The sequence below is a fragment of the Gastrolobium bilobum genome, unplaced genomic scaffold, assembly GCF_033153095.1.
Source record: "Gastrolobium bilobum isolate Gb01-03AN ecotype WA unplaced genomic scaffold, APGP_CSIRO_Gbil_v1 utg1559, whole genome shotgun sequence".
In the NCBI taxonomy this organism is placed as follows: Eukaryota; Viridiplantae; Streptophyta; class Magnoliopsida; order Fabales; family Fabaceae; genus Gastrolobium; species Gastrolobium bilobum.
Window position 1 is genome coordinate 149,368 of NW_026898385.1, and position 14,497 is coordinate 163,864.

General features: G+C 33.0%; 1 protein-coding gene across 2 annotated transcripts; it reads left to right on the forward strand.

Moving 5' to 3' along the window:
• The first annotated feature begins 2,431 nt into the window (after positions 1-2,431).
• On the forward strand, positions 2,432-5,748 carry LOC133315599 (protein SOSEKI 5). Of its 2 annotated transcripts, none has more exons than XM_061517252.1 (4): positions 2,432-2,657; positions 2,751-2,820; positions 2,908-3,805; positions 5,352-5,748. In XM_061517252.1, exons 1-4 carry the CDS (start codon positions 2,432-2,434, stop codon positions 5,481-5,483), a joined length of 1,326 nt encoding a protein of 441 aa, XP_061373236.1. In that variant the 3' UTR covers positions 5,484-5,748. The 2 variants fall into 2 exon arrangements, with proteins under 2 accessions (XP_061373236.1, XP_061373235.1); XM_061517251.1 differs by having other exon boundaries at positions 2,908-3,768; positions 5,327-5,748.
• Positions 5,749-14,497: the final 8,749 nt, after the last annotated feature.

Sequence of the window (14,497 nt, forward strand, 5' to 3'; positions counted from 1 at the left end):
GAAAACTTGGACAAACCGACCATTTCCAATGTAAACACACCTCACTAGTTTCCAAAATTATTCTATTTTATTATAAGTCTCACAGTAGCGTCCTCGTCGGAAATGAACGAGACATTGCACATTTGTACTCACTGATCCATGCATATGCTTCAGTGGGGTCCCTTAGTTTGACACCGTCCATCGTCATCGACGCCATTGCTCATAAACAAGTGAACTTGCCATGCCATTCACGTTAGCATCAATGATCCATTTACAAATTACAAAGACCATTATTTTGATTAGACTAATGAATTATGAAATGCCCCAGATTTGATATGTTCTTTTTAGGAGGCATCGGGCATGGTCAACGATTGCATCCCACAAATTAATGCCATTTGGATAGGGACCCACCACTGAGTTCCATGGTTAAATAATGTGTAAATATCTTTTTTTGGTTTTCCGTAAAATTTACGATTTTCGCTTTAGTTTCTAGCAAATAAAAAGACTATCCGTGATTTTTAAAAAATTCAAAATGGACTCATTTAGTTAAAATTATGGTCCCTTACAAATTTAAAAAAGATCCATATTAATCCCTCAAAATAATTAAAATAAGTTCACTTTAAATTTTGTAAGAATTAAAAATAACCTTTTTATTTCCTAAGCACTGAAGCGCGAGGATAGTAAAGGTATTTTTACTCGCAAATAAATATGAAATGTTAAGTTCATAAATTTGCCGGGCTTCAAGGTTTAAAGTTAACTTTTAAATATGCCGGGACAGAACCGTCATGTCATAACGCAATCAATTCAATGCAATATAGTCAAAGTTAGGTGTAGACCGTGTACAAGTCTGAGCGGTCAACCCAGCTGAAAATGATTTGAAATTTTCTAAGATAGGTAGTTGAATGTTCATACAAAAGGAGAAGAAAGCAATTATAAATAAGTAAAACTTGTAATTTGATTATGTAATAAAATATGTAGTTTTATTCTATTTTTAAAATAAATTAATAACTTTTAATTTGCTTCCCTAAAAAATGATTAAAAACATTTTAACTATGTTTAATACTTGTTTATTTATTTTTCAATTTTTTAAGAATTTAAAAGTTATATACTAAATAATAAAATAGACTGAATGATATATGAGTAATACTCAATTTTTTCGCAATCAATTATAAAAATTATTTTTCAAATATAATTAAAAAAAAGGACAAAAAATAAAAAATAAGAAGCTAAACTCAAACAAATAAAAAATTATATAAATTATTGACATTGTAATTAAATTGCAAGAAATTATATTAAGAGTTCCTAACATTGTAATTTATTGATATTTTAAAAAAAAAACACACAAGTTTGTATCAATTGAAGTAAAACTACTGATGTTAATAAAAAGTAAAACTATTATGTTTTGGTGCATATTTAGCAATTTTTTTATATTTTCTTTCCAATACAAAATTAAGAGAAGAGGGAAAGTGATACTATTGTGGAGGAGAAAGAAAATAAAAAAAATACTAAAATTTCACTTAAAATGATATAAAATTATGTTGTTTAAGCTCACAGATATATATGTGTGTGTGTGAATTAATTTGTCAAAATACAATCATTACACACATATATATACACACTCAACTCCCAATTCTAAATTTTCAGATAAAAATATGAAATTATATAAATTTTCGTATGTTTCTGCTGTATTAACTGTCAAATATATATATATATATATTGTGTAAATTTATTTGGCTAGAGCTTGGTAAGACGACAACCAGCATGGAACAAAAGGCTACATTGTCATTAAGAAAAATTACTTGGTATTCATTGTTTTCTATGTTCATAGCTAGTACTACAGGTGAGAGGGAATCCGGGAGTTACTGCCAGTCTGCCATAATCTCGAAATGCAATTTGGAATTGCCGCCATTCATCAAGAGTAGTAAAAACTTGATTGGCAAGAGCAAGAACAAACAAAGCCGTTACGACGACGTTCTGCTTGTTTTTTTTCTGCTTCTTCTGGCTAAGTAATAAACTAAAGAGGATTCTACTGTCACACTCAGAGGACTGCCAGTTCTGAAACCCAAACAGCCCTTCCTTGTTTTCTAGCTGTTGTCCTCCGCATCCACATTTTGAATTTCTCTCTCTCTCCCTCTCTCTCTCTCTCTCTCCCCCCACAATTTTTATTTATTCTTTTTTATTTTTTGAATTTCACAGTCACACTCACTCATGACACTACCATATCCTCCTCTTCTTAAACCTTAAAAATCCCTCTTCAAATTACAAGTCAACACCAACCCCTCTTCTCTCTGTCTCTATCTTTGTGCGCTCAACTTTAGTTTCTCTATTTTCCCGCCGCTTCGGTTCATCGCTTTCAGTCTCTCTACGCTCCCTATTTTCCAATTTTTTCTTACATAGGCAGTTGCTTACTCTGTGTTCTTCACCATCCAGAGAAAACAAAAGAAACAAAAAAATGTCGGTGACTTCCAGTTCCAGGAGAAGAGTAACGGAGCTTCAAATCCCGAATAAATGGACAGACAGAGAAACCAGTCCCGAGAGAACCAAAGTTTGGACAGAGCCCAAGCCCAAAACGCCCAGAAAAGTCTCTGTCGTTTACTACCTCTCCCGTAATGGCCAGCTCGAGCACCCTCATTTCATCGAGGTCCCTCTTTCCTCACCTCATGGACTCTACCTCAAAGGTAACTTACTCTCTCTTCTCAAAACAAACAGAAAAAAAATAAATAAAATAAATAAAATTGAAAACCTTATTATTTGATAACACTCTGTTTCAGACGTAATCAATCGCTTGAACCTGCTACGAGGGAATGGCATGGCCAACATGTACTCTTGGTCTGCCAAACGGTAACGTTTCGCACAACGCTCAAATTTAAATTCGTTTTTTATTTTTTATTATTATTTTTATTGATGGTGCTGCTGGTGGTGACTCAGGAGCTACAAGAAGGGCTTTGTTTGGCACGATTTGTCGGAGAACGATTTCATCTACCCAACGCAAGGTCAAGACTACATTCTCAAAGGATCTGAGATTCTCGATCACGCTACCATCACCCCGAGGCCGTCGGAGACTCACAAACCGGAGGACGAATCTGATTTTCCGGCGGTGATCACGAGGCGGCGTAACCAGTCGTGGAGCTCCATTGACCTGAACGAGTACCGAGTTTACAAGTCCGAATCGTTGGGTGACTCGGCCGGGAAAATCGCCGCCGACGCGTCGACTCAGACTGACGATTACCGGAGGCGGAGGAGGACGGCGATGAGGGATGAAGAAGAGAAGAATGGAATTGAAGAAGTCGAAATGGAGGGAGAGAGGGTCGCGCACGTGACTTGTCATAATAATCACAGTACGGAACTAAGTAGGGATGAGATCTCGCCTCCACCGTCCGATTCGAGCCCGGAGACACTCGAGACGCTGATGAAGGCAGATGGACGGTTGGGATTGCGGTCTTCAGAACCCGCGAAGGAGAATGATCTGATGGCTGATAGCTATCCTAGTGGAAGGATGAGAGCTTCGTCGGTTCTCTTGCAATTGTTATCGTGCGGTGCGGTTTCTTTCAAAGAGAGTGAGGCCAACTCGGTCAAAGATCAAGGGTTCTCGTTGGTTGGGCACTACAAGTCTAGGTTGCCCCGCGGTGCAGGGAATCATGAGGGAAAGGAAGTAGGGACATCGATGGAAATTCCGGATTTGAGCAGGGTGAGATTGGAAGATAAGGAGTATTTTAGTGGGAGCTTGATCGAAACCAAAAAAACGGAAGCCCCTGCCTTTAAGAGGTCATCTTCCTACAATGCAGATAGGTACGTTATATGTATTCAAATCTCATTTACTAAACACGTTTAGTGAATTAAAAGATCTGATTATTTTAAAAACTAAAAATTAAATACTAGTGTATGTGATTTCAATATAATAAGCATCTTATTTCTTATTTAATACTTTCTAGTTTATTCTTACATTTACCTGTGTGAAATAAAGTTTGCGATGCCGATCCTTGTCTGTGTGTTTGTGCCTTCTAATTTTTGCAACGTTGGAAACTGTAGACATTGACATTCATACAGTTTCAGCTCCATAAGTTCTATAAAAAATAGTGGTTAAGAGTTAATGCTTCTAGGACATAGGAAGCATCTTGAGATTGAAGACATATAAAAAATGTTATTAATATTGTTTCGATTCTTATAAAAATATAATCTCCGGATATAGTGTAATTTTTAATCGACCCCAACAGGTGTCATTACTCCTAGTTTTCTTTGGGGGGTTTTTAAGTAGACACATTCAGATTTAGAGAGAGATGGTCGTAATTTAGAACATTATAAGTTATTGTAAGAAAATCTCAGATTTAAACTACATTTCTATCTCTAGGCTTCAATTTTTTATCTATCTTATCTATTATTGTCACAAGAGGTAGGGTTATCACTTCCCTTGTCTCCGGATGTTGTCCATTCTGCTTGTTCATAATGTAACCTCCTTTCCCCCTTCTTATATCGGGCTGGAAGTGAAAGCTTATGTAGCCCAATACATGCTTAAACTTTTTTAGAATATTGGCTCGATTGTTATTTGTTGTTTTTATATGAGTTTCTCTTCAATTGAGTGTGAGATTTGTTCAATTTACACAAAGGGGAAGCTAGCAGCTACCTATCATTGGTTTCGCAGCGTAAAATTAGATGCTGATACTTGGCAGTTGTGTGCCTGTCTGTACCATTTGTTCCCTGTATGTATGGTGAATATATTAAATGCTTCTTAACTTTAGTTTGTTAGGCAATTATTGATATCTGTCTTTTTATTTTGGCCCCATTTACTATATGTTAGCTGCTGAATATGGGGTCCAATTCAAAGCATCCAAAGAGTTGATCATTGGTTTTCATAAATTAACTTGCCTGTTTGCCACCTATAATATACTAGTAGTACGAAATCAGTGGGAAATGAGGTGCATAGAAAGAGACAGAGAGATAGATAATTTCGGTTGGGACAATGAGTACGACAATACAAGATATGTTGGATTTTCTCACTTAGAAGAGTGGTTATGTGATCATGTTATTTGATCACAATCACTTTTTAAAAATCATATATTTTTCTTTCTCTTATGTCATCATCCATAAGTAGTTGTCATTAAATAACATGACCACTTTTTCACGAGAGGATCCAAATCCGTTTTGTTTTGATTTCTGTTTATACCATCATTTAATCAATCATGCACTGGCAATTTGGCATCTCAAATTGTTTTAATTATCTGACAAGATATAATTAGATGATATTATTTATTGTCATTTTTATGATTATGACAGTGACATAAATTGCTTTCTCAATAATGTGATTTAGTCTAAAGTTTGGGTTCTGTCTATGGTCTCCTGCTCCTTACAGCGGTTCCCGATTGCAAATCATCGAGCATGAAGGAGACGTTGTGCGTTCAAAATGCATACCGCGGAAGCCCAAGCCAACAAAGAAAGAAGAAGGTGGTTCGATGCATATTGTTAACAGTGGCCAACAAGGGAGCAAAAGATTTGATCTACAACAGTAGGTTGATACTGTGACTATGAAACGAAATGAAATATTGACAATTGGAAGTTTGTAACTGATATCCGAAAATAGAACAAAAAGCTTAGGGAACTAGTAAGCGGTGTGGAAGAATGTACAATATCGTCAGGGATAGGATAAGTACTAATCAAGTACGGGGGTAGTATAGTGGCCTAGAGCTTTGCAATTTGCAAGTCGCAGCACAGTGTGCTGGTACATTGAAGGAGGGTTAGAAATGTGATAAAAATTCTAGTTTGAAAGCCTTGTCCTTCTATTTTGATTTTTAGATTTTGGTCAGAAGTCATTACTTGTAAACAGCTGGTATGTGTTTCCTTTCCTGTGTTATATGGCTTTTAATTTGTGTGGCCTTGCCTTTTAATTTTTTGTACTAGATCTTACCAAGGTAAGGAAAGTCCCAATGTGTTTATAAAATTCTTATTAAGGAGCTCAAGAAAAAAGGGTAAAGAAAAAAATAATAATAATAATGTACCGTCTGAGGATATTGACCCCCTTACCAAAATATTTGCTATCAAATATCTCAATAAATTAACTGAACCCGTGACAATTGAACTTTTTTTTTATGGTAGCCTTTTTCACAAGCCTTTGACTTTGAAATATGGAAAGTAAGATCTGTATAGGTATTATATATATATATATATATATATATATATATATATATATATATATATATATATATATATATATATATTTTGATAACAAGGTATTATAATATTTTCGCTTGGCCCATTGTAAGCACGCGTGACTTTGACCAGCGATATTCGGTGGGTCCTTTGTGAGCATGTATCTAAATAAATATGGGAATCAAACATGCAATTTCATTCTTTTTTTCCCAATATAAGTTTATCAAAGAAAGACATTGGACTGTACTAAAAATAGAAAAAAGAAAAAGAAAGACATTGGATAGGAATAGAACTCAGCATCTTATTTAACAGTAATCGATCCTAGCAGTTGAACTGATTCTCGTTGGTTGACTTTTGCAATTATGTTGATTGACATCCATTGCAATTCCAATATTTTACGGATTTAGATTCTATCATGTGATCATGTTATTTAATCATAATCACTCATTAATTATGAGATAAGAGAGAAAAAAATATATGATTTTTAAATAAATAGTTGTAATCAAATAACATGATCACATGACTATTTTTCCACATAAAAAGATCCAAATTCAAACATTTTACCTTCTAAAAAAAGCAGAAGTCAAAAGTCAAATATTTTTTAAAAAATTAAACAATTTTTTTAAAATCTAAACAGTTTTAATTTTTATAAAAAATATTTCTAAAATAAGCAAGGCATAAAAAAAAGCTTTTTTTAATATACCAATCCAAACGGGCTGCAAGTCTGTTTAAACTAGGACCTATGAGCCCGATCTATTATTGTGAATTGTTAACTAATGGACTAACCTATTAACTTGCTATTCTTTTTTTCTAGGAAAAAAATTCATCTCCTTTTTCAAAACTAAAACACCTGCATAATAAGTGAAAGTAAAACTTTTCTACCTAAAAAAAAAAAAACTTTTCCAAGCTCAAATGATTTCAACGGCTAAAATGTTCAAATAAGATACAAAACTCTAAATAATTAAAAACTAAAAGGAAAAGGTTAAAATACCCCTATGGTTTTTCTTTGAATCACTTAGCCTCTTATGGTTTTTTTTTTTAGGTATTATTTATTTACAAATTTTTTTTAGAAATTACATTATGTACTCCTAGAAGTACATAGTGTAGTTTGTAAGAGTTTGTAAGTAAAAAGTTTGTAAATATAATCCTCTCTCTCTTTTTTAGTCATTTACATTCCTGTGATTTTTTCTATCCAAGTCCTTACTTAACACTGTTAAAAATTTGATAAATCTATCTATTCTACCCTTTATCTCATCTTGTTCCTCAAGCTTTGCAAGGGTTTCTAACAATACAACCAAATTTTCTTTCATTATCCAATTTCTAAAAAACAATTGTGAAGTGCCACATGATTGGTGACAGGAACATGAAAAATAATTTCAATGAGATTTTAACCAAAGTGACTTTTATTAAAAATAAATTTTACAAAAAGAGCCTCAAGCCAAATTTTAACCAAATAGCTTTTTAAAAAATTTATGGGGCAGAATATACTTACCACCAAAAAAATTTATCACATTTACAACCAACCTAATAACCATTGATTTCCGTCAATCTAACGGTTCTAATTTATTGAGAATTAATAATTAATTAATAAATGCGATCTAATAATTTTCAATAAATTATAACCATTAGATTAACAGAAATCAACGGTGATTAAGTTGGTTGTAAATGTGGTAAATTTTTTTGTGATAAGTATATCCTTCTCTAAAATTTAAATTATGAAACATAAATTTCCTTTCCCTCTCTCTTTCTATGTACGGTTCTCCCCTCTCCTATTGCTTGTAATGCAAAATTTCAAGTTATAATTCTAGTTTACTTCTTGAGCATTAGGATGAATGTGAGTATGCAATTGTAGTAGTTGTGCCTTTCAATGCTTACAATGGAAAGGACCCACCTGTTAAACTTTTAAATGAGATGATGAGACCAATTGTTACTTTAATTTGATTTTGCAATGCTTGTTTAATTGCTTCTTCTTTCTTTGGTAAACATGTTTAATTGCTTTTAACTTGTTTGATAATATGCCTGAAGCACTAGATTCCTTTTGAAATATGCTTGCTAATAGGGGTGTTCATTAATCGATCCAAATCGATTCAAACTGCGGTAACCGAATCGAAAAATCGAAAACCGAATAAACTGAAAATCGAAAAATCGAAAACCGAAAAAAAAATCCGCGAATTTTAATTAGATTGGATCGATTTTCGGATTGGTAGATGAAAACCGATCCAATCCAATATATTAAATTTCCTCTACCTACTTGGGTCTTTCTCCAATCATAGCCCAAAAATTTCTAAACCCAAGACCCATTAACCCATCAACTAAATCCAAGAAAAAACTTAGTCACATCTCATCAACAAAATTTCATCTATGTAGAGCTCCATATCTCATTGTCCAAAAATAAATAAATTATATTATCGTTTATTGATACTTTTGTATTTAAAAATAAATAAATTTACAAAGCCAATATATACAAAGATGTTATTTGCACAATAATCATGAAATAAATTTTAGAATCTTCAGAAAACCGATCCAATCCAAACCGAAAAAAATTGGATTGGATTGGATCGGATTTGAAAAAAAATCCAAACCGAAAGAATTGGATCAGATGATTTTTGCTTCCAAAATTGATTCAATCCAGACCGCGAACACCCCCACTTGTTAATGAGATTTATTATTAGCTTCTTATCGGGATTTGAGTGGAGATCAGAATAATAAATCGTACTTTATTTTAGGTCTTAAAGAATGTGTATTGTGATGATATTCTAGCTTGTTGCCTCATTGACAAATGAGAAAGTAACAAAGTGGTGTAAAATAAGCTTGTCGCATCCATGAAAAAATAGAGAATATAAAGGGAATTCATATTTGAAACTGAAAAAAATTTGTATGGTAAAAAACTCTTGCAAAGCTTGGGAAAGAAGATGACACAAGGTAGCTCAAATGTATTTTTATGAAAAGGGTGAATAATCATATTAATTATAAAGGACTTGGATGGGAAAAAATATAGAGGATAAATAAAATAAAAAAGTAGAGTGATAAGTGATTCAAAGACAAATCACATTAGGATAATTGAACTTTTCCCAACTGAAAAATATCATAATTCAAAAAAAATATGAAATAAAGGGTTGGTGGGCTGACTTGAGAGCCCACATGCTGTCCGAATTTAAGCTCGAGTAAACATTACAGTTATTCATTTAAAACGCGGCCCTGCTCACTATGGTTTCATTTATAATCATCACATCAAAAGCTGAGTTAATTGATCTATTGGCCTATAGCCTTTAGGTGATGTTCAATCATTCCGTCACATTGAAGAGGGAATGATATAATTTTTAAAGGTGTGATTGTGAACAAATAATATGATTATAATATCACTTTTTCATATGAGAGGATCCAAATTCAAAAAATTTAGCTTCCAAAAAAGAGTAAATTATTGACTTTTTTCTGACTTCTAATTTTTGTTTAAGCATACATTCAAACGGAGTTTTTAGTAAAAGTGTTTTTTTTTTTCTGAAGAAAAAAATTACTTTTGGCTAAAAAAATATCTATCCAAACGGGTTTGAAAATGCTTGATTCTAACCTAACACGGTAAGACCTATGAATCACATCACTTTTACCCTCTGTTGTGAAACCCGGGTCGACCCAGAACTCGGCGAACCCATCGGATCGGTTCGGGTCAAGCATTAAATCAGTCATGCATCGGACCTAGCCAAACCGGGTAAAATCGGAGACTCGGTCAGGTCATGCATTTTTATTAAAAATAAAAAAAGCAAAATTGTTTCATCTTGTTAGAAAAAGATGTATAACTCATTTTAAAAACTTTTTATAATTTTATTTGCTAGTATACTCTTCTACAATAACCTAAATTTTCAGCTTCAATGAATTAAGAGAATGTGACATATGTCATTTCAATGTAGATAAATTTGAAAAATATGAGTTCAATGTCATCGAGAGGTATGCTTATCGGGATTCTGAGTTACAATTTAAATTGACATAGTAATAGGGTGCATTTTCATTTATTTGTGCTTCATGAACTTGTAAAAGTGTGATTGGATAATTTTTGAGCTTATTTAGTGAATTTTGTTTAACTCATTTTAGATCTGAAAAATATAATTAAATTTATATATTCATATATATAAATATATATATATATAGGGCTTATCGTTTCTCAAGTTTCTTAAGATAACTTTATATTCGGTCACTAAATCATAACCGTACAAAGATGGATCAATGATGATAAAGGAAGAAAGAGAAAAAGAAATCATAACCATTCAAAAGTGAATCAATAAATATAAGAAAATAAATAAACAAAACAACGCAATTTTGGGCTGACCGGAGATAAATATATCTCAAGCAACTTGAGAAATATTTTTCTCATATATATATATATATATATATATATATATATATATATATATATATGGGGCAGGTTATATTTACAAACTTTTTTGTTTACAAACTACACTAAGTACGACCGGTCCTACATTAATCACGCAGTGTACGACCGGTCCTACATAGTGTAATTTGCAAAAAAGTTTGTAAACGAATCTTATCCCTATCAAGGGCGGACCTACATGGGGGGCGTGCATGGGCAGCCGCCCCCCTCTAAAATCTGAAAAAAAATGTCTACATCTCCAAAAAAATACATAGTATATTTTATTTTTCATAACTGGTGGGTTACTTTAACAAAATTAGCATTGTGTGTCGTTTGGATCTGAAATGAGTTGAATTGATTTCACCTTGTTGATGATCGGTACAATGTTTTTGTTCAAAGCTTTCGATTTCACTTTCTGAGTCTCCTTCTTTTGCTTTATTTGATACCCAAAATCTGTTAGCATGAGAAAGAAGCTTGATACCCATTTTCCTGTTGTGAGTATTTTCACTTTCTCTTTGTAAAGTTGTGATCTTTTTGTAGTTTCATGTTGTTCGAATGCTCAAAAACCAACAGAAAGTGAAAGAAAAAAATGGGTATAAAATAATTATAGTTTGCAATAATTTTTGGAATTTATTTGTTTAGCTTTATGGTGCTTGATAATTGAAGTAGATGGGTCTGTAGTGCTCTGGGCATTATGGAACTTTATATGTTAGTTTTAGGTGCTTGCCTAATTTGGGTTCTACGAGCTTCCCCCTCTTTTTGAATTTATTTTAGTTATGTGATTATATTTGTTATTAAAATTATTTAATGGGTGCATCTCTTGAGATCGATGTACATGTTTTTTGGTTTACGAATGTGATTCTCCTTCTTTTCATTGTTGACATGGCACATGGCAATGAAATAATCTATGTTAAATTCGTCAATTTAGTATACTTGTTAAATTATATTTTATTTAAAATTTTATAAGTTGGATTTGTTAAAATTTTTGCCCCTCTTCATATAATTTTCTGTGTCCGCCACTGATCCTTATATATATATATATATATATATATATATATATATATATATATATATCTATCTGGGTCAACCGGTCCGACCAGTATCCTAACCGGGTCAGATTTAATAACACTCTTTTACCTAACATTTCTAAAAACTTAAAAATAAATAATTCCCGTAGTTAATGAAAGTGGCTAAGAAATAAAACATGTATTTGTTAATCGCCTAACTAGGTTGTATTTAAAAAGTATACGGTAAACAAGCACATGGGTATTTCATAGCATGGCTGTCTAAGTTTTATATTAAATCTCAAACTAAGCTACTTTTTGGTGCTCGTAACCTTTAGAAATTATTAAGCTATTTAGCGTGCAAGTATTTTGACATCCAAATATTTAATTCTCTTATTCATGTTCAGTGTCTGATTATAAGGATGATATGAAAATAGGCTTATCAAATGTTGCCTTCAAACATTTTTTTGTCCTCATGTTAAATTTTGAAGAAATTGAAAGTTCCATAATAGAATGATAAATTTTCATGTGATCCTTCAAAAGCGCTTTCACGTTCACGTTTATGAAAATTTTAAAGCTCCTCAAATTTCTTAAGATTTCAAAGAATTTCAATATCATTATTCAATCCCCAATGTTATGACCCATCCTATGGCCATAGCTTCTAGAAGTAACAACTAAGAATGAGTGTATGCCTAAGAGGTAAGGGACAAATCTTTAGCGTTAGGAGAGTATCCAAGTGGGTACTCTCTTTTTCAAACGTGGAACATTTTCTTCTACTTTTCAAAAGAAAAAATTTCCTGCCACATTACAGAAGAGAGTACCCAAGTGGGTAATGCACTGAAGGTCTGTTTGATGTGACGTATAAGACAATATAGTATAAGTTTATATTATATGTTATGACATTTTATATTGTTTGGTGTGACCATCGTATAGTATAAGCTTATACAGTATAATCCCTTAATACATCAAAACGATGTATAACTTAATCCGATCTAAAGGTGAGGGATAAGGTCTGATAAAAGATTAATGTACTAACATCATTGACCAATGTAATTCTCAAAATTTAATATATTATTTTAATATTAATCTATTAAAATAAAAATTAATTTTTCAATATATTAATTTTTAAAATATTGAATATTTTTATTTTTATAAAAATTAATTTATATTTTGGACACACTGATCAATAAATTTTTATGAAAATTAATATCATATGACATTCTTTGAAGAATTATATAAATTCTTTATTAAATGATATTTTTATTAAAAATATTTATTTTTATCATATATAGTATTATACAGTGTGTACCGTTCGATACTATGAGCCCACTATGTACCCTTGAGGGTAATGTCACTATATGGATTATACCCCTAGCTGATGTAAAGAACAGGCTAGAAGGTAATATTCCAAGGGGTAGCAAGCTGATATTAATGGTAGACAAATAGTAAGAGTATAACTGGGAAGTAAATGGGCATAATAACAGTACATAAAAGGTAGTCTTTCCCTTGTGCCCAAGGGTGGTATTTATAGGAGTCCAGGGGTCTGATCCGTTAGGGCTTTCGTATAGGAGGTCAACGCTCCTTGGGATTCGTTATGAGGGGCTGACACGCCAGGCGCTGCTGCGATGCAGAGTCTGCTCTAGGGCGATGTTAGCATGCGGCAGCAGGGCGGTTTCCACTTATGGTCTCTGGGCGACCCGCAGAGCATATGGGGTTCCAAGGTAAGACATTTTGGTGTCTCACCTGGGGAGGCGAGCTGCCTTGGGGCATGAGTCTAGGGCCAACCGGTAGGGCTGACGTGTATATAACTTGGGGTACTGGGCTTAGGCTGTTAGGGGCTGTGAAACTGGGCCATCCATGTTACAAGGCCTTTGGGCTTCAGATGTGATTAAGTCATCCGGAATACAGTGCATTATCAAATACTAGATGATATTATCTTATACAATATATTATTTTATATAATACTGTAGCAAACGCTGGATAGTATTAAAATTCAATCAAATCTTATACTATCAGGTCTTATAAAGTCTTATCTTATATTATGTACCAAACATGCGGTAAAGATTTTTCCGGGGAGATAAAGCTATCTTTCCTATCCCCAACAATTTGGCTTCTAGGATTTTACACCTATAAGTAATCCTTGGGTTAAGCTTTTCAAGTATGCACACACCACACACCTTCACAGTTATAAGTCATTATTATTGTGCACCTTTGCGGCGTATATTATATAGACTCCTACGAGCGTATAAATCCAAATACAATTGGTTGGACATTCCGATTCTTCCGGATCGATCAACCTCTATGTTGTCGATCACTATTCCATTTCTTCTAGTCGTCACTGCCTCTTTCCCTTTCAGTATTTTACTGACTAACGAAGCTTATAATACAGTGTAATATTTTTCTTGCAACTGAACCCCCTTCTTCGTTTCTCGCTTTCATACTTACCAAATTTTCGAAGTCCCCACGCGTTGTGGTAATCTTTATTCTTTCTTCTCTTTCTAAATATTTTATTTTATTTTTTTTGCCCACATCCCATTATATAAATAAATAATATAACAGAAATAGTGTGTAAATATCATTTTTCTTTCTTTATATATTAAACCGTGTCATAATTTCCCCTGTGAGTAGTAGTTTCAGTTGGGTTCTTCAACAAAGACAAAGAGAAACAGTGGACACGAATACGCGGTCACGCAATCTTAAACTTAGCAAGTAATCCAGCGCGAAAACTCCTAAGACATCTTGTCTCGATGCATACTTACACATAATATCCAACTGTTTGTTCATTCCTTCACTACAAAGTAAACACTTCAACCGCGTCACTCACTTCCCTCCGAACCTATATATGATATATAGTGCAATAACCTTATAGTAAAAAATATATATATACCTACCACTTCGCTTCCAAAACTAGAGAACATTCTGATAATTTGGTAGTTTCAAACAACGTTATTTCGTGTACTACTTGGCTTTGATAAACATGGCTAATTGTTTGATGTTACTATCTAAAGTT